Source organism: Scyliorhinus torazame, chromosome 7, assembly GCF_047496885.1.
Source record: "Scyliorhinus torazame isolate Kashiwa2021f chromosome 7, sScyTor2.1, whole genome shotgun sequence".
NCBI classification, from domain to species: domain Eukaryota; kingdom Metazoa; phylum Chordata; class Chondrichthyes; order Carcharhiniformes; family Scyliorhinidae; genus Scyliorhinus; species Scyliorhinus torazame.
The window spans coordinates 174,338,239-174,359,033 of NC_092713.1; the positions used below are offsets into that span (position 1 = coordinate 174,338,239).

Sequence of the window (20,795 nt, forward strand, 5' to 3'; positions counted from 1 at the left end):
AAGGACATTGCTTCGAGCAGGATGACCAGTTACAACCGCTGGGGGAATGGTCAGATAGAGGAGAACGGAACGGTCTGGAAGACCATCCTGCTGGCCCTACAGTCCTGAAGTCTCCCAGTTTCCCGCTGACAGGACATCCTCCCGGACGCCCTCCACTCCATCCGGTCGCTGATCTGTACAATAACGAATCAAACACCTCACGAACGCCTCCTTGTCTTCCCTAGGAAGTCCTCCTCCGGAACGTCACTTTCGACATTGGCAGCCCCGGGACCCATCCTGCTCCAAAAGCATGTGCGGACGCACAAATCGGACCCATTGGTCGAGAGGGTTCATCTCCTCCACACGATCCCCCAATACGCCTACGAGGCGTACCCCGACGGCCGACAGGACACGGTCTCCCTGCGGGACCTGGCACCCGCCGGAGCTCCACACACACCCCCAACACCAGTGACCCCCTCTGGAGCCACACACCCCCCCCCCCCCCCAACACCAATCACCCCCTCCCTCCCTCCGGCGCACCCACAGCCACCCCCTTCCCGGGCGGATCGGTCCTTCCCCCGCCCCGAATAGGGGTATTGGAGCGGGAAGAGGCATCGCGACGCTCCCAGAGACGACGGGGCCCGAACCAGCGCCTGCATCACCACCGGGGCTAAGACAATCGGCGAGGACGACCAGGGCACCCATTCGACTCATCGAATCAGTATAGTAAAGCAAGAAATGCCTCAGTAAATAATTTTTTTGGGTTGCCCAGTAAAAGCGGCATTGTAAGTAGTACTAGTAGTTGATATCGGAGCATAGCCGCCGTGTTAGCGGCATCCTTGGTACCGACTCTGGAAACCCTTACCACCATACGGCCCACTATCACGCCGGGTTCTTTTTTAACAAGGGGTGAATGTGGTGGTATGTATTAGGGGTATTAAGGTACCCTGTGATGCCGAGAGGCTATGGGTCCTGATTGGATCAACCGCCTGCTGGCTCCACCCAGTAAAGCGGAGTATAAGAGCCCGGGTTCTCCCAGCAGCCGCATCCTGTAACTGTGCTGCTGGGGAACAAGTCTGCGTAATAAAGCCATCGTTCGACTCATTCTCATCTCGTCTCGTGAGTGATTGATTGTGCTACAGTGTGTTTTTTTGATGTGAGGGAGGGGGCTCTGGCAGGGGCCGCGGCGCGAGTAAACGCCATGTTGGCTAATGAACAGTAGGGAGGCGGGGACAGCGACTGCGGCCTTGGAACCTCTATTGTCAGGTTTTGATGGGCCTGGGAGGTGTGAATGGTCGGGGGATGGGGATGATACTGGGTGAGTATTCAAGAGGAAGTAATGGGGGTGTTTCTGGGATGAGGGATGGGGAGGGGTGGAGGTGGCAGTGACTAGGGCCGGGGCTGGGTCTCGCCTACCGCGCGGGGCCTAGGGACACTGTCATGGCGGGTAGGAAGGGCGGGGGGAGGTGAGAAATCCCTGCTCAGAGTGATGACATGGAATGTGCAAGGGTTGGGGGGACCAGTGAAAGAGCGCAAGCTTTCTCACACTTGAAGGGCCTGAAAGCAGAAGAGGTGTTGTTACAGGAGACCGATCTAAGGATAAAGGACCAGATGAGGCTGAGGAAGGGCTGGGTGAGCCAGCTGTTTCATTTGGGCTTCGACAGCAGGGCCCAGGGAGTGGCATTACTGGTGGGTAAACGGTTGAGGTTCCAGATGGTGGCGGACCAGGGGTGCTGGTACGTGATAGTGACAGGTGCGTTGGAAGGGGGTCTGGTGGCGCTAGGTAGCGTGTATGTCCCAAATAGGGAAGACGCTGGGTTTGTAAGGAAAATGCTAGTGGCCATACCGGACCACCAGCTGATATGGGGGGAGGGGGGGATGTAGTGCTGGGCCTGAAGGTGGCTATGTTTCAGCCACGCTCGCTGGCCCCTTTTGGAGGGGTGGGGCGAAGGTGTTGGCTGGGTTCATAAGGAGATGGGAGGGATGGATTCCTGGAGGTTTTTACATCCGCGGGATCGGGAGTATAAGGTGTACTCAAGGATTGACTTATTTGTGGTGCAGAAGGCGCTGCTAGCTGGGGTAAAGAAGGCAGAACATTCAGCGATCGTAATATCGGACCATGCTCCGCACTGGGTGGATGTGGTCTTGGAGAAGGGTCCAGCTCAAGAGGCCGGTGTGGAGGCCAGATCTGGGTTTGATGGCGGACCTGAACTTCTTGCACTAAAATGGGGAAGGTGATTGAGGAGTATGTGGAGTTTAACTGGAATGGGAAGGTCTCGCAGTTGGTAGTCTGGGAGACGTTGAAGATAGTAATGAGGGACGAGGTTATTTCATACAAGGCAAAGGTGGATAGGGAGGCGTGGGGGAAATGGCAGCATTTGATAGAGGAGATTTGGGAGGGAGAAGGGAGATATGCAGAGGACCGGAAGCCAAAACATTTGGTGAGGAGGAAAGTTTTGCATGCAAAGTTTGATCTTCTATCCACGGGGTGGGCATTTTGGCAGCTGAGGCGAGCGAGGGGTTCGTCTATGAGTATGGTGAGAAGGCCCGTCGATTGCTGGTGGGCCAGATCTTGCGGCAGGCAGGAACGAGGGAGATCATGTGGAGCAGGTGAATAACGTGTTTGAAGACTTTTAGAGGGACTTGTATAAGTCGAAGCCACCGGAGGATGAATCGGAGATTAGGGAATTTAAGGAGCAACTGGGGTGTACGGAGGTGGGAGAGGGTGGGATTGGAGGAACCAATGGGGGTGGAAGAAGTGCAGGCAGCGATAGGGAAGATGCAGTTGGATAAGGCACCAGGGGCTGGATGGGCTCCCGGTGGAATTTTATTATAAAGTCAAGGATACGTTGGCACTGCTGATGGTAGAAATGTTTGAGAATATGACGGTTAGTGGAGTATTGCTGGAGATGATGGGGCAGGCATCCATCTCACTATTACTTAAAAGGAGAAGGATGCGGTGGAGCGATATTGGGGTAGGTATTGGAGGCGAGGTTGAAGGAGTGGCTTCCGAAGGTGGCGGGGGAGAATCAGACGGGGTTCGTCAAGGGCAGGCAGCTGTCGTCGAATGTGCGGAGGCAGCTGAATGTGGTGCTTTCTCCGGCAGAGGGAAGGGAGTTGGAGGTGGTGGTGGCGTTAGATGCAGAAAAGGTGTTTGACAGAGTGGAGTGGAGTTAGTTGTTTGCGGTGCTGGAGAAGTTTGGGATTGGGCCTTAGTTCGTCGCTTGGGCGAAATTGTTATACAAGGACCTGTGCGGATGAGCAATATGAATTTGGACTCTTTGCACTATTTCGGGGAACAAGGAAGGGATGCCCCTTGTCCCCTCTTCCATTCGCGATGCCAATTGAGCCCTTGGCCATTGCGCTGAGGAGTTTGGACTTATGGAAGGGGATAGTGAGGAGGGGTGGTGGAACAGAGGGTGTGTTTGTACCCAGACAATCTGCTGCTGTACATCTCGGACCTAAGTTCCTCGGTGAGGGATGTAATGGGGTTGCTAAGGAAATTTGGGGCATTTTCAGGGTATAAGTTAAATTTAGGGAAAAGCAAATATTTTGTGTTGTCTTCTCCAGGCGCAGGGGCGGGAGTGGGAGGGTTGCCATTTCGGGTAGCGACAACTAATTTTAGAGGGTGCAGATGGTACGTGACTGGGCATGGCTTCATAAGCTTAATTTCACAAATTTGGTGGGGAGGGTGAAGGAGGACTTGGTGCAATGGGATAGTATCCCTGATGCGACCATCAATTCACACGAAACAAGGAGTAGAAGTAAACTGTGGCTTTAATCAACTAGAACAGTGCCTGCCTGCGACTGGTCTGCTAGTGAGAGCCGCCTACAGGGCTACTGATATTTATACCTCCCCTCAAGGGGTGGAGCCAGGGGCGGAGCCCACAAGGCACCAACATGATGCATTACAGGCAATACCTTACAATGGTCCATAGGTGGAGCCCACATGGGCAATAGCGTGATACAGTTATATACATGGTGAATGGTTACTGCAATACGTTCACCACAATCCCCTTGTCGCTGGCAGGCTGGGTGCAGGCAGTAATAAATTAACATTCTGCCACGGCTCTTGTTTCTGTTTCAGTGTCTGCAGGACTCTTTGCCAAAGTCATTCTCTTTTTTTAAATAAATTTAGAAGTGCCCAATTCATTTTTTCCAAGTAAGGGACAATTTTAGCGTGGCCAATCCACCTAACCTGCAAGTCTTTTGGGTTGTGGGCACGAAACCCACGCAAAAATGGGGAGAAGGTGCAAACTCCATGCAGACAAGTCAGAGCCAGGATCGAACCTGGGACTTCGGTGCTGTGAGACAGCAGTGCTAGCCACTGCCCTACTGTGCTGCCCTAAATTCATTCTTTAGAGGGGTGGACAGGCTGGCCTCGTCATTTGCGTGGGCAGGGAAGGTGCCAAGCTAAGGAAAATGGTGCTCCAAAGGGGGCAGCAGTCAGGGAGGTTTGCCCTTCCAAACTTGTTATAGATTACTGGGCGGCGAATGCGGATAAGGTGAAGGGCTGGAGTAGAGAGACAGAGGCTTTGTGGGTGTGGATGGAGGCATGTTCTTGTAAATTTTGGTCGAGGTTGTGGACGCTGGCAACGGTGCTGCTACCGTTCATCCCAGAGAAGTACTCTGCACTGAAGATCTGGAGGCAATTCTAACAGCACTTTAAGTTGATGGCAGGCTCGAGGATGATGCTGATAACAGGGAACCATGGTTTTGGGCCAGGGAGGATGGATGCAAGGTTCCAGGGATAGGAGGAAAGAGAGTTGAAAGAGATGAAGGATCGGTTTTTGGAGGGTCGGTTTGCAAATTGAGGAGAAGAAGTTTGGGCTCCAGCGTGAGGAAAGTTTTGGGTATATGCAGGTAAGGAACGTCGCAAGAAAGGTTTCCCATGGCACAGTCCTCAGCATTGCTGGAGGAGGTACTGTCGGTGGAAGGTTGGGTCGTTTCGGCAATTCGTGGTAGGATCATGGAGGAGAATAAGGTGTCTGTGGAAGGGGTTAAAAGGCCAAGTGGGAGGAAGAGTTGGGGATGGTGTTGTAGGAATTATGATGCAAAGTGCTGTAAAGGGTCAATGCCTCAACCTCGTGCACGAGGCTGGAGTGGATTCAATTAAAAGTGGTGCACGTGGCGCACTTAATGAAGGCGAGGATGAGCCGGTTATTTGAGGGGGTGGCGGATAGCTGCGAGCGGGGTCCAGCCAATCAAGTCCATATGTTCTGCTCCTACCAAGTTGGAGATATTTTGGGGGTCGTTTTTCAGCATCATGTCTGAGGTTCGACACGTAGATTTGGAGCCGGGTCCCCCGGAGACCATATCTGCGGTGTCGGACCTCCCGGAATTGCAGACGGGTGAGGGGCCAGATGTCTTAACCTTCGCCTCGTTGATCGTTGGCAGGTGGGTCCTGTTGGGGTGGGGGTCAGCTTTACCCCTGTGCCTCGACGTGGCTGGGGGATCTAATGGAGTTCCTGTATTTGGAGAAGGTGAAATTTGCTCTGAGAGGGCAGGATGAGGGGTTCCGCAAGAGATGGGGTTTGTTTTTCTTGCGCTTTTCTTACGGGGTTGCCGTCCAGGGGTAGGGTAGAGGGGGTAGTTTTTTTTTGGGGGGGGGGGGGGTGTTGGGGTTCTGTTTATTTGTTGTAAAAATGTTAAAAATTTGAATTAAAATATTTTTCAAAAATAAAAAAATCCCGGGCGAGACCCCAATTTTATTTACCCCACAACAGTGGTTAGGATACTGGAACAAAACCCCAATACTTTATTTTATTTTGTAGGACTGTGCAGAAAGGTCACTTTGCTCCAGGAGTGACTGCATGAAGAAATTGTGATTTGTTATTTTAAAACAAAAAACTTTTATTAGTACAGTATTAAAATCTTTAATCTCACACCCGAAATTAGCTTACAATTACCCATTAAACAATACTACTCAATACAGTAAATACAATATCCTTAATTACTATCTCTGTTCCCAGATAAACAAGAAAAAAACATCATCTCCCCAGGCAGAAAACAAATTAAATCCCCAGAGACTCCCCCTAGTCAAACAACAGTGCATTAGCTCAGGCTTTTAAAATGGTCAATTTCACATCTGGCTCTTAAAAGCTTTCTGGTCTTGCAACCAAAAAAAAAAAAAAAAATGTTTTAAAACATGACTACTGCAGTCAAACACACTCTGACCCAGGGTTTTAGCCCGTAAATTGCAACATGCTTATAATCCAATATATCTAAAATCCTGCATTTGTCACACCTGCGTGAATCCTCATATGTGAGAGAAGATGGGAGGATTGGTTAAAAGCTTTCTTACAAAAATCACACTTGAAGGGTTTCTCTCCTGTGTGAATCCTCAGGTGTGAGAGAAGAATGGAGGATTGGTTGAAAGCTTTATTACAAAAATCGCATTTGAAGGGTTTCTCTCCTGTGTGAACGCGTTGGTGCTGATGGAAGTTCGATGACTTCGAGAATGATTTGTCACACACCTCACATGTGAAGGGTTTCTCCCCTGTATGAATCCTCTGGTGTGATAGAAGGTCGGCTTTTCGGCTGAAAGTCATCTCACAAACATCACACCTGAAGGGTTTCTCGCCTGTATGAAGACGTTTGTGTTCACTGAGGCTTGATGACCATGTGAATGATTTGTCACACACCTCACATGTGAAGGGTTTCTCACCTGTGTGAATACGTTGATGTTTACGGAAGTATGATGACACCGAGAACGATTTATCACATACTTCACACGTGAAGGGTTTCTCACCTGTGTGAACTTGCTGGTGTTGGCGGAGGGTCGATGCTTGTGAGAAGGACTTTTCACACACATCACATTTGAAGGATTTCTCCCCTGTGTGAACACGTTGATGCCGATGGAAGTTTGATGACAATGAGAATGATTTGTCACACACCTCACATGTGAAGGGTTTCTCCCCTGTGTGAATCCTCTGGTGTGATAAAAGATGAGAGGATTGGTTGAAAGATTTCTTACAAAAATCACATTTGAAGGATTTCTCTCCTGTGTGAACACGTCGGTGCTGCTGGAAGTTCGAAGACTGCGAAAATGACTTGTCACACACCTTGCACGTGAAGGGTTTCTCACCTGTGTGAACGTGCCGGTGTTGACGAAGGATTGATGCTTGTGAGAAGGACTTCTCACAAACATCACACCTGAAGGGTTTCTCCCCTGTGTGAAGACGTTTGTGTTCTCTGAGGCTTGATGACCATGTGAATGATTTGTCACATACCTCGCACGTGAAGGGTTTCTCACCTGTGTGAATACGTTGATGTTTATGGAAGTACGATGACACCGAGAAAGATTTGTCACATATCTCACACGTGAAGGGTTTCTCACCTGTGTGAACTTGCTGGTGTTGACGGAGGGTTAATGCTTGTGAGAAGGCCTTCTCACAAAAATCACACCTGAATGGTTTCTCCCCTGTGTGAATTACATGGTGCCTCAGGAGCTTTGTAGAATTCACAAAACCTTTATCACAAACATCACACCTGAATCGTTTCTCTTCCATGTGACTGCCCTTGAGGTAACAGGAGTCGCAACAAATGCACCTTAGAAGATGTTTTGATCTGTGGAGATCCCGACACACACCTCACACTTGAACAGCCTCTGACCTGCAGGAAGGAGTCAGCGGTTCATGAGACTCAATGAATGAATGAAGCTCACACCAAAACTTGGAGTCCACTCACACTTCTTCACAGCCTCACCCTGACTGATCAACCACAGCCAAACATTCGGAAAAGCTGGTTCTGATGGAAGGCCCCAGACCACTAACCAGTTTCAGATCTGATGATGTGTCAGAGTGATTTCCAGATGATGGTTTCACTGTACAACCTTCGCTGTGTTGATCAATGCTGTGAAAAGACTGCTTGAATTTCCAGTTATACAGTTATTCCTTGGGTGCTGGTCAGGATCTATCTGTGGTGTCTATCCTCGGTGTATTCTCTGGGGTAGTATGGTGCAATTCTTCTGTAAAACAGGAAAAGGAAACATGATTTCCTCAAACTCCATCTCTTCCTTTGCTGAAGGGGCTGACTCCTCAGTTAGAGATTGTTTCAACAGTCTCTATGGTTTAGGGCTGGTTTAGCACAGTGGGCTAAACAGCTGGTTTGTAATGCAGAACAATGCCAGCAGCGCGGGTTCAATTCCCGTACCGGCCTCCTCGAACAGGCGCCGGAATGTGGTGACTAGCGGCTTTTCACAGTAACTTCATTGAAGCCTACTTGTGACAATAAGCGATTATTATTATGTTCCACAGTGAGTACCAGTCTGATATTCCCTGTGTGGGGAATCAGATACAAGGCCTTCCTTTTTCCTCATTTAACTGTCACACACCCTCTGCCAGTGGCCAGCAGCAGACAACATGGCTACTTTCTTTCCTCCACGCAACCCAATCTGCCAAGGCAGTGTGAGAGCAATGGAAAATACAGCTGAAGCTTGTGTTGTGCAGGCAAAGACCAGTTTTACCCTTTGAGTAGGTGTTCAATATAAAAACCCTCAGGAGAAACACAAAGAATGAATGTTAATTCTGTGGAGATTTTGAAATTTCTTGTATTCCCAAATTATTTGAAGAAAATACATCGGGCAGGAAGTGCTGGAAGCTGAGGAAAACATTACTTCAGTGAAGCTGATTGAAAGGTTCTGGTTTATCCTGGGATATTAGACACACTGCACTCACTCAGACTGCACATCCCAAATTCAGCTCTCAGACACAGCTCTGGGCAAAACTATCAAATCCAGGCCCAGGCTTTTGGGAAAGGCCCAGGCCTTCAGGTAAAATATTTAAAGAAGACATTAAGAGACATTTCAATAAATGAGTCTCTGAAAATTACAGATAATTACACCTCACCTTCTCATATTCAGGAATGACCCATCAACAAAACTCAGCCTGTAAATCAGAAGGGAAAAGCTTCCAATAAACACTCAATATCCAACACAGTCAATCAAACAGTTCAGCACAAAGCAGCGAGTAAACAGGTCTCTCAGCTGGATCTTCTCAGACAGAATAAGGGGCATTTCCACACCTGATTCCCACAGGATAGTCAGACTGCCTGAACATTAGTGTGGATATTGAGAGATGTAATTATTATAAATTCTGCTCCTTCACTCACCGTCTCCTGACTTGGTTTTCAGTCCCTACAGGAAATGAAGCAGCTGTGGGAGAGGAAGAGGAGAGAATGGGCAGAGTGGGTGGGCCTCTCTGATTGACGTCTCTCACAGACAATCCAAATATTTCTGGAATAACTGGAGTTTCCTGAAGCTTGGGAAACTGATGGTGAAACGGAGGTGACTTTGAGCAGCAGATCAGGTGGGGATGAGGATTCTTTTGCAGCCAGTCCGGATGAAATGATCAGTCGAACACCTTGTTACTTTAACATGTTTATTTCTCGGCTGGGGCTAAAACCACTGTATCTCTTGAGAGTTACACCAGCAATCCAAAGTCAATACATCTAACAGCAGTTCTTATACAGTTCTGAGGGCAGCTCCCTCGCATTCCTATCTGTGCTCTCAGCTCAATTATAATTCAGCCCCCCTCAATTATAATTATCTTTAAGCCTAGTGCACCCATTCCCAAGGCCGTTACTGCAATTTGTCTGGTTCAAAAACAAGTGATACATTTTGCTACCTACCAGAAGCCTGTCTTGACATTTCTTCACACAAAGCTTTATCTAACATTTTGTTTTTCCCATAAGGTTCCAATCCATCTTGAGCCAAACTCTCATTTATCGATCATCAGCCAAACTCTCAGGGATATAAACTTGCCATTGTCCCAATAAAGCCTCACTTAGTGCAGCTGCTGTCTCAGTTCCCCAGGTAAATGTTTGACAGAGATTTCTAGAGTGTGAATAGCATTCTTCATCCTCGGTGGCATTCAAACTGACAACATCAATATGGGAAGTGTAGCCTTGATGCACTAAGCGTCAAGAACCACAAAGACATGTGAGACTTTAACCAAGGCTTTAATACACTACATAGGAAGCTTACACGACACAGACGACCCCAGACAAAATGGGTCAGGTCTCAGAAGCGGGGTCTTATACCTACTCCTGGGGGAGTGGCCAAGGCGGAGCTCTCCGTGGTCAGGTCAGGTTACATACAGGTGACCGAACCTCTACAGAGCTACAGTACAATGCACAGTACAATACACAGGATTACAGGGCCACGTTACACACAACTATTATCTAACTATGTACAATGCTAGGGAAGTACAGTGGTGTACCACCACAAGCCTCAAATGTGTTTGACAGCAGATCAGAAGAGGAAGTCCCACAGCATCCAAGGCAGTGATGATGTGCAGTGGTGGAATCAACCAATGCACAGGAGAGAGAGAGATCCGTAAAGGAGAGATTGATCCAGTTCACGGGGAGTGTCTCTATTCCTGACAGAGTGACTTGGTGATTCAAGGAGTGTGCTGGGGCTCATTGTAGATGCTCCATGGTTCGATATATTACAGCCTATCTTGTCCAGGGGCTCTGGACATTCAGCTTCCCTCAGCCTCAATTTCTGAGGCTCAATTCTCCCAGGATGTCCTGATCTGTTCACGGTCCCTTGATGTCCTAGTCCATTTACCTCTCCCATATCTTCCAGTCAATTCACCTCTCTTGAAATATCACGGTCCATTTTCCTTTCCCAGAGTATCTTGTTCCATTCACTTCTCCTGGAATGTCCTGGTTCATTCTTCTCTCCCAGGATGTCACAGTCAAAGGCAGCTGGTGCCCAAATGCCTCAGATGTGTTTGACAGCAGATCAGAAGAGGAAGACCAACTCAAAGAACCAACTCAAACAGGCACAATCGTCAGAAACTCGCTACTCTCATTATCCCCATCTGGGGCTGTGGTCATTTCTGTGGTTGGTACCAGCTTCCTGGGTGATGAACGCAGTGTGTCTGCATCTACAAGGTAATTTCTTCACTCATTTTACAACATGTTTGTGTTTCAATAAATGATGGATGGTGTTTATACAGCGGGTCCAGAGTCTGAGGACTTATACGTGTGACCCTGACAACGGCCGTGATTCTCCCGATGAAAAACTAAGTGTTGCTGCCACTGGAAAAATTGGGGTGTTTCCCGCTGGCAAACCTACTGAGGTGGGATTCAACAACTTTTAAACACACAAAAATGTCCCAACGTGAATCACAGTGGGCCAGACATGCCAAGTCTGTGAGGTCCCTGAATTGGCAATCAGCTGTTCACTAACATTCAAGAACATTTCCTGCTTTTTGTTCTTTCGGAGAAACTGAAGGAAAAATTCTCTCGTCTTACATTACTGCAGGAACTGCATTTCACATTAGATATTTTATGAGACCAATCTGTGGCTTTACCTGACAGTCTCTACAGCAGCAAAGACCCAGAAAAATCATTGAAGCCTGAAACTGAATTGCTCCACAAGAATTTTGTTAATTACAAGACAAAAGGGTTTACCGACCACCACGTGTTTTTCAGCGGGGGATGCGGCCCGCCAGGGGCAGCACGGTAGCACAGTGGTTAGCATTGTTGTTTCCCAGCGCCAGGGACCCGGGTTCGATTTCTGCTTGGGTCACTATCTGTGCGGAATCTGCAATTTCTCCCTGTGTCTGCGTGGGTTCCTCTGGGAGCTCCGGTTTCCTCCCACAAGTCCCGAAAGACAAGCTGTTAGGTGAATTGGACATTCTGAATTCACCCAGTGTACCCGAACAGGTGCCAGAATGTGGCATCTAGGGGCTTTTCACAGTAACTTCATTGCAGTGTTAATGTAAGCCTACTTGTGACAATAATAAAGATTATTATTATCTACCGGTCTCGCCGCTGTCAACGGATTTCCTGTTGACAGCACTCCTCGCAGCCGGGAAATCTGCGCTGACGTGGGACTGGAATTTCACGCCAGCGTGTACAGATGGTAAATCTTGCCCAAATTAGCTATTCCACGCAATGTCCACTTAAAATGTGACATAGCTTAATCAGACCTATAATTTTCCCCATGACAACTGCATCTCTTTTATCTTTCACACATACCCAGAATAATAGAATGAATTTGTACCAAATGCAGGAGCATCAGGGTTGCACAGTAAATCAGGGTATTGAGCTTGTATACAAAAAAGCAGAGAGATATAGATTAGCACATATAATGCCTCACAAGGTTACAATCTCATCTAATTATTGGAAGGCAAACACTTGCACACAGAGAGGAAGAGATACCTCCAAATGATCAGCTACCCAACATCTCACTCATAGATGCTGAAAATGATGTTGCATAGCACCTTATCATGATCTCCCAGAGTGCCAATAAACTACATTGACATTTTATTCACATTTCGTAAGAAGGTGAACATTGTGATGAATGCAGGATTTCTGATATATTGGCCGGGATTCTCTGTCCTGCCAGCCCCGTTTTCTGGTACGGTGCGCCCCCGCCAGCAGCGAGATTCTCCATTCTCGCAGCCGGCCAATGGGGTTTCCCATTGTGGGCCATCCCATGCCATCGGGAAACAGAGGTGCAGTTAAAGCATCATAAAGGTTTTGGATAATGGACTTCTATTTATATTAAGAGGGTTCCCTGCTGATTCAGTTTAGTGAGATGTTGTAGTTAATGGGAGGAGCCAGAGCTTGAAGCAGTCAGGTATTGAGGTTTTCAGTATTTGCTTTTGGCTGGAATCTAGAATTTACAGTGCAGAAGAAGACCATTCAGCCCATTGAGTCTGCACCGATCCTTTGAAAGAGCACCCCACTTAAGGCCACGCCTTAAGGCCACGCCGGTAGCATTGTGGATAGCACAATTGCTTCACAGCTCCAGGGTCCCAGGTTCGATTCCGGCTTGGGTCTCTTGTCTGTGCGGAGTCTGTACATCCTCCCCGTGTGTGCGTGGGTTTCCTCCGGGTACTCCGGTTTCCTCCCACAGTCCAAAGATGTGCAGGTTAGGTGGATTGGCCATGATAAATTGCCCTTAGTGTCCAAAATTGCCCTTAGTGTTGTGTGGGGTTACTGGGTTATGGGGATAGGGTGGAGGTGTTGACCTTGAGTAGGGTGCTCTTTCCAAGAGCCGGTGCAGACTCGATGGGCCAATTTGGCCTCCTTCTGCACTGTAAATTCTATGATAATCTGTGAATCCCCATAACCCAGTCACCCCCACCTAACCTTTTAGACACTAAAGGCAATTTAGCATGGCCAATCCACCTAACCTGCACATCTTTGGACTGTGAGAGGAAACAGGAGCACCCAGAGGAAACTCACGCACACACACGGAGAAATTGCAGACTCCACACAGACAGTCACCCGAGGCTGGAATTGAATGGGGGATCCTGGAGCTGTGAGGCAGCAGTGCTAACCACTGTGCCACCATGCCACCCTAGTGAGGTGAGCTAAGACGTTTTCTGAAGAAATACAGCCAGAGATCTGCATTATTCTGACAGGGTCAGGTCTTTTTCTTTAAGCAGTCTCAAAAAAGTCTCTCTTTCTCAAAGTGGAGCATTCAAATCATCTCTATGCAGCAAGTATTCCTGAGTGCTAACTATTTAAAAGTGGATTAGGATTTGTTATTTGAGTGGAAATAAAGATACAGTTAAGGGTTATTGTGTCAATGTATTGATTAGCATTGCTTAAAGGGGTAATTGTGAGCTATTTTCTTGTGCGATTTTAAAGATATTTTAAAACTATATTAGTAAAAAGTTTGTTTTAATATAACAGATCCCTATCTGGGGTGTAATTAGTCCTGGGGCGAGGTAGCTTTTCATCACCGTCTCACAAAATTAAAATAAAATACTGGGGTTTTTGTTCAGTATCCTAGACACTGTTGAGGTCTGGTTTGGGACTGTAATAATATTGTTGAGGAGAAAAAAAAATAATGAAGAAAAAGTCTGGTGCTTTAATTAACAGTTTTCATATGCTTGATCTGGCATGTTTGTTAAGTTGTTCCAGTACAGCTACAACATTGGCATCTGCCCAGCAATGTGGAAAATTGCTCAGGTGTGTTCTGTACACAAGAAACAGGACAATTCCAACCCAGCCGATTATCAGTCTACTCTACATCATCAGTTAAGTGATGGAAGGAGTCATCAACAGTGCTATCAAGTTACACTTGGCAATAACCTGCTCATGGACGCTCAGTTTGAGTTCTGCCAGGGTCATTCAGCTCCTGACTTCATTACAGCCTCAGTTCAAACATGGACAAAGAGCTGAATGCCAGAGGTGAGGTGAGAGTGACTGCCCTTGGCATTAAGGGAGCATTTGACTGAGTATGGCATCAAGAAGCCCTAGCTAAACTGGAGTCAATGGGAATCAGGGGGAATACTCCTGGTGTCATACCTGGCACAAAGGAAGATGGTTGTGGTGGTTGGAGATCAATCATCTCTCAGCTCCAGGACATCACTGCAGGAGTTCCACAGGGTAATGTCATAGGTCCAACCATCTTCAGCTATTTCATCAATGACCTCCCTTCCATCAAAAGGTGAGAAGTGGGGATGTTTGAAAATGACTGCACAATGTGCAGCATCATTCCTCAGATAATGATGCAGTCCATGTCCTTTAACTGAACTGCAGAGAGCAAACTGCCTGACTTCTGTTCACAGCGTAATCTAACTCACAGCTGACCTGCTTTCTGCAAAATGCGTATTAGCTTAGCTCCACCCAGCAATGACATAATTTTACCAAGCTGAAATCAAATTAACTACACAGGGAACCCCCATTAATCCAAACAAAACTGCATTAGCCCAAGCTTTTTATGATGGTGTAATTGCATCCCTGTCTCCCAACACCTTTGTTGTCTTTAAAACTAGGATTCTTTTAAAACATGACTGCAGCAGTCAAACACACTCTAACCCAGGCCTTTAGCCCTTACTACACCAAATACCTATAATACAAGACATCAGATTGGATTCATCACAACCACCAAACAAAAAATGTACACTGCGCAATTGCTTAGTCCAAAATGATATTGATGATTAATCTTTGGAAAGTTGCTGGTGCATTCTTCATTCCAAATGCCATAACTTTAAACTGATTTAGACCATCTAGCGTCACAAAAGCCAAAACTGACTTCCCATGATGCAGATGTGCTGAACAGTCTCACATCAGGTAGCTCTCCTCTGAAAGATAAGGAAATAGGATCTTCTAACTGAAATTAGCCCACAAGAACTGGACATCCCCTCGCCCTCAACAATACAAGGATTAGCAGAGATGCCAGGAAGCAGCAGCTCCAGAGGCTGCAGAGACATCATAAATGGCGGCAACGGACAGGAACGGTGAAAGAGCGGATCAGTGGACCCACGAGGTGGCGAGTCCCCGGCCACTCCCGAGATGAGACCAGCGACCCTTAAAACTAGCTCTCCCAGCCCGCATCCCACCCCCCCGCCAGAGGCTGGATGGAAGACATTCTTCATGAGGGAACTGAAAGAGATGAAGGAGGATATAAAGACGGAAATCAAGGTGACGGTCAAGTTGGCACTGATGGAGGCCCTGGCCACCATGCAGGTAGTCCTCGACAAAACGGGAAATAATTAAAGGCCCAGGGGAACACGATAAAGGAACTGGAGAAAGCTGCCACAGACCAGAACGACTGAATCATCACCCTGGAGTGCAAAATAAAGGCATTGGTGGCGACTCGGGACCCTGAGGAGCAGGTGGAGGACCAGCAAAACGGGTCAAGACACCAGAACATCAGGATAGTAGGCTTGCCAGAAGGAACCAAGGGCAGGGACACAACAGATTACGTGGCGCAGATGCTGGGGAACCGAGTGTGGAGAGACAGTTTCCCCAACCCACTGGGAATCGACAGGCCCCTCGGTTGCTCCAGCCAAAACCCAAGGTAAGGGAGCAGCTGAGAGCGATCATTGCCAAGCTACACCGGTACCAGGACCGGGAAAAAATCCTTCGCTGGGCCAGGCAAACGAAGGCCTGCAGCTGGGAGGGACACAGAATCAGGATGCACAAAGACAATGGGGCAGACCTGGCAAAGCAGAATTTAACATGGTGAAGTTTGTACAAGAAGATTCAAGTTTGGGATCCTGTACTCAGGCAGGCTCTGGGTAACGTACCAGAACAGAGAACATTATTTTACTGCCCCTGCAGATGTGGACATATTTGTCCAAAAGAAAAGACTGGATAAGCAACGAGGGAGGTAGAGATGAGGCGGGCACAAAGAAGGCAGAGAAAACTAATGAACAATTTGCGCGGGACTATACCGCCTTGTTCTGAACCGGGGAACTAGTTCGCAAAAAGGAGGGGAGTATAGCAGAGTGCAGGAGAGGGTGAGGAGGAGACAGCGGGGAAACTGACATAGCGGGCATTGGAGGGGCTCAGACCAACCCTAGGAGGAGGCCACCACATTAACGGGAAAGCTAGCGCCAGGAGGTATGGGTGGGTGGGAGGCACGGGCACATCTCCTACATGGAGCATCTGCCGAGGAGGGGAGGCTCATTACCAAAGGGGGGAACTAGGGAGGGGCAGACGGGGGAGGGGGAGGAGGAAAATAGAGGGGAGACAACTGAGATGGGGGGGTAGCATTAATCACCAGCTTTTCCACTTCATTCACCATTGTAGAGATGGCAATGCAATGTATCAGTCCATTTATCCCCTCATATCCCCAACAATGAATGATCCAGGTTGTTGTCATGATCGTTGCTGACAGTGGGAGGGTAGAATGCTCACTCACAATACCTGTTTTCTGTATGAACAGTTGGCAGGTAGAACACCAAATCAACAGGGAGTTAAACTGGGTAACTGTGGAAATGGGTAAGCAGGATGACGTCAACAAACATGATCGGTATCTTGACAACACAGGACTCTGTAACAATAGCTTCATGCCTGACAGGGTGATGGCACCGGGATCCATAATTCCCCATTTTAGTCAGGAGGCAAACACCAAAGCATCGAAGGGAGAAGTCAAACGATTTTTATTTGTACAGAAACGTCCACCATCTCAGGATTTCCCAAAGGACAGCCAATGAGTGATTTCATTCAGGAGTCTGTTGTGATGCTGGGTTGCAAGTCAAAAAGGGTGCAAATAATGAGATGGTGGATGAGAAACCTCTGAATTCTGGCATCAAATGTTATAACGATCAGGAAAGACTGAACAAGCTGGAGTGGGGGCCTCTTTTCTCGAGGAAAGAGGAGAGTAAAGGGAGGAATGGTAGCAGTCTCGAAAATTATTAAAATGTTCGTAAGGTAGCTGCTACAGACATCTTCCCACTTGTTGGAAGATCAGCTGGCAGAATTTAATGTAAGCTAGTCATTCATAATTCCAATGAGGGAATTCTGGAGAAAATGTATTTCTCCAGAGAGTGCTGAGAATGTGGAACTGTCCACCATGAGGAGTGGATGAGGTGAACATGCATTTCAGGGGAAGCTGTATAAACAGATTGGGGAGAAGGAAGAGAAAGAGATGTTGGCCGGGATTTTGCATCCTCGTTTGCCAGTGACATAACAAGATTCCTGCCTAGAAAGGGCAGGAACCTCATTTAAATAAGTTAGAATGGGCGACATATGGCACAATGGTTAGCACTGCTGCCTATGGCACTGAGGACCAGGGTTCGAATCCCGGTCATTGTCTGTGTGGAGTTTACACATTCTCCCCGTGTCTGCGTGAGTTTCAACCGCACAACCCAAAGTTGTGCAGGGTAGGTGGATTGGCCATGCTAAATTGCCCCTTAATTGGGGAAAAAAAAGAATTGGGTACTCTAAATTTAGAAAATGAAAAAATAAATGTTTTAAAATCAGTGAGGACTTCCACGCCGTATGTCCCTATAAATTGGTATCTTACCCCAGTCACTGATGTGACATCATGTTGGTAAGGTTTACAACAGGTTTTGGCATGGAGAGTGGGGTTCCGCGTAAATGGAGGGGCATGGGCAAGTTCTTTGTTTTGTCATCAGAGATCGGGGCACCCTTTAAAAAAGCCACTCTGAATTCAGGTTTCCCAGTGTTGCTGGCTTTTTGCTGCCCCACACTTGTCAGCCAGATGGTGTGAAACATTCCGGCAGATGTGTTCGGCATAGAGGCTGCACAATGTGGTGAGGAAAACTGGCTGTGCAGCGGAGAGCAAAAAATGGAACATTGTACCTATTACAGGATGAGATGATGTAAGGGTGGGAGGAGGCTTGTGTGGATCATAGAGACTCTCATGGAGCAGGTGAATTTAATATTTTGGTGCTCTAAATAATTGGTCATTGGTTCAAGCTGGTGGGAGATTTAGTTCACTGTGGCCGCTTCCATAAACAGCAATGGGATGTAAAGACACAGAGTGAGTATTTCCATGAATGGGAAAGTTTTGGAGCAGAACAATATGCAGTTGGTCAGGGAAGGTAGAGACCATGGAGCTGTCACAACAATGACGATTATGTAAAAACAATATGGAAAGCATCTAAAATTACTCTATTGCATGAGAGAGATGGGGGTCAAATCAAAGACATAGGGTTGGATTCTCCGATTTTGAGGCTATATCCAAAGGAAGTGTCTACGATGAAAAAATCGTCGAGGCCCCAGCACTGATCCTCCGAACGATGAGGCGCTAGCAGCCGCGCCCCGTAAAATGCACGGCTTCCCTGATATAAATTCCTGGAGAATTGCCGGGTCTGTGGCCACGCATGCGCACGGCGGCGACTTGCAGCGGTCTCGCTGTACAATATGGCGCAGGCCGCGGGCAGACACGACCTGCCAGATAGTGCCCCCCAGGACACCCCTTCACCACTCCCGGGCCACCCACCAGTCCCGACAGCCCTCGCCAAAGCCCCCCCCCACCCTCCCCCCGGCCAGCAGCATGGCTTCCCCCCGACTGTGGCGTGCTGGACACAGTCTACAGCTGCCTCGCCGGGTTCACGAAAACTGAGAGCACATGTGTCACACCTGCACACGCGCCGTTGGGAATTCGGCCCATCGGGGGTGGAGCAACGGGGGAGGGCCTTGAGGTAATGTCCTGAAGACGCCCCAACTACATGCGGCGTACTCCTCGATGATGACGTTTTGGAGGGGGTGGAGCATCCAAAAACAAGCGCCGCCCCCGATTCGGTCGTAAACAGGGATTCTCTGGCCGATCGTCGATTACAATATCGGTGTCGGGCAACGGAGAATCCTGCCCATAGGGTGGAATTCTCCGGCCGCGCCCGCCTGGCAACCAGAGAATCCGCCCGAGGTCAATGGATTTTTCCATTCTCTGCGTCTCGCCCAAGTCGAACTTGCGGTGGGTGGGACATAAGAATCCAGCCCATAGGGTGCAATCTTCCCCACAGTGTTGGGTCAGGTGAGAAAATGCTGTGTGAAACACTCTGGCTTCACAGCCATCTTTTCTTGCCTGATTTAAGGGCATTCTGTGTAATTTCAGAATGCTGGCGAGGATCACACAGCCAGCCAGAAGGGTGGGACTTAAACACAACAGTGATGCCCGGAATCTCTTAAAGGGCATCCAATTCCAAAGTTAAATTTGAGGCTCCCTCCCAATGGACATTGGGACCCCCTACGGACATGGCCCCCCTCCCATAGGCATGGGGACCCACTGTCATGTGAGAGTACCTTAAGAAATGGGTGTTTATCGAATAGCTGTAGTGGGTGTACCTTTAAGAAATGGGTGTTTATCAGTTAGCTGCAGTGATGTCAGAGAGTGGGTGGAGCTAGTCTGTCTGTCTGCTTTTACTTTCACTTTGGGCTCGCTGCTACAGGGTGCGTTTAGTTTCGTTCTAGATTTGGAGAAGCTGCAGTCACAGCAAGATGTGTATGAATCTCTGCAAGCTAAAGAATGTTCATTTGCTGATTTCAAAGTGGTAACTGCTCTCAGTAGTGAAGTTAAACCTGATGTCTTTCTGTAAAATGGTTCTTTTTGTCTTCTGGATGTTGCAAGAAAAGATTAAGAGTTACTTATAGAGTACTGTCTCCTTTGGGGGATTTATTGGTGTTGATAGTTGTTCAGATGTTTACTGTGGGTTTATAAAGTGTTAACTGGTTTCATAAATAATCATTGTTTTAATTTAAAAGTACTTTAACACTCTGTTGCATCACAACTGTAAGGTAGGCTCGTGAGTTCCCCATAACCACAATTTATTAAAAGTTGTGGGTCAGGTAAACTCCATGATACACTCTGGGGTTCTCTAAACCCTGGCCCATAACACCACCCACGGATATGCCCTACCCCCTCAACGGATATGGGGCCGCGCCCCATAGATATGACACCCGGCATGGACTTTTGGACCCCTCCACATGCACATGGCATTCCCCCACCCCAACACAGATATGCACCTCTCCATGAATATTGGGCACTGCCACGAACATGGCCCCACCCTTCCATGGACATTGGATAAGGAGAATACCCCGACACGCTGAAAGGGCACAACCATGGATAAGGGAAACAAGCCCCACATGCAGAAGGGGAACCCCCCCTGCCAGTCCTCCTGCCACTTCCCCCTAGCATTGTCCCCTGACAATGGCCCATGACCAAGGCATGTCTCTCAACGCGTGGTCATCACAATTAGTTTTAATTTTTGACAACCAGTAACGATTCGCGCCGGCAAACGGTCAGCTGCCACAGGAGGGGTAAGATGCATCGTGGGAAGACGCTACAGCACCAAGCCCTTCAATGACGTTATAATTTATTTGAAAATATGTATATGGGGTTCACGCATGAGAGAGATGGGGGTCAAATCAAAGACATAGTGCTGTATAAATGATTAGTCAGCTCCTCCCTACTCATGAGGGGTTTGGATAGCTTGTAAGTGATCTCTGATACCCCAAATGGAGGATTCCTCTGCTTCTTCCCTGCAATTCCTGGGTTCAGAGTTCTCTCTCTTTGCTGCACCATTTATTTTTGAATTAATTTTCTCATGCTGCCTTTCCGAGCACTGCCAACCCCACCTCCATCTCAG

The 20,795-nt window shown here is 48.0% G+C and overlaps 2 protein-coding genes across 5 annotated transcripts in view; one reads left to right on the forward strand and one right to left on the reverse strand.

Annotated features, from left to right (window-relative positions):
• The window catches only part of LOC140426718 (uncharacterized), a 137,817-nt gene that overhangs the window by 78,163 nt on the left and 38,859 nt on the right, over positions 1-20,795 (forward strand). The window lies entirely within an intron of this gene.
• Positions 576-9,228, reverse strand: LOC140426716 (uncharacterized). Of its 4 annotated transcripts, none has more exons than XM_072511809.1 (3): positions 9,091-9,228; positions 8,829-8,867; positions 576-7,948 (listed from the first exon to the last, which is right to left on the reverse strand). In XM_072511809.1, the coding sequence occupies exon 3, from the start codon at positions 7,488-7,490 to the stop codon at positions 6,204-6,206; it is 1,287 nt and encodes a 428-aa protein (XP_072367910.1). In that variant the 5' UTR covers positions 7,491-7,948; positions 8,829-8,867; positions 9,091-9,228; the 3' UTR covers positions 576-6,203. The 4 variants fall into 4 exon arrangements, with proteins under 4 accessions (XP_072367910.1, XP_072367912.1, XP_072367911.1 ...); XM_072511811.1 differs by lacking the exon at positions 9,091-9,228 and adding an exon at positions 9,004-9,070; XM_072511810.1 differs by lacking the exon at positions 8,829-8,867 and having other exon boundaries at positions 9,091-9,221.

Coding starts and splice junctions, on each gene's coding strand:
- LOC140426716 (XM_072511809.1), bottom strand. CDS start 7,490: ATGGAAGAGAAACGATTCAGGTGTGATGTTTGTGATAAAGGTTTTGTG.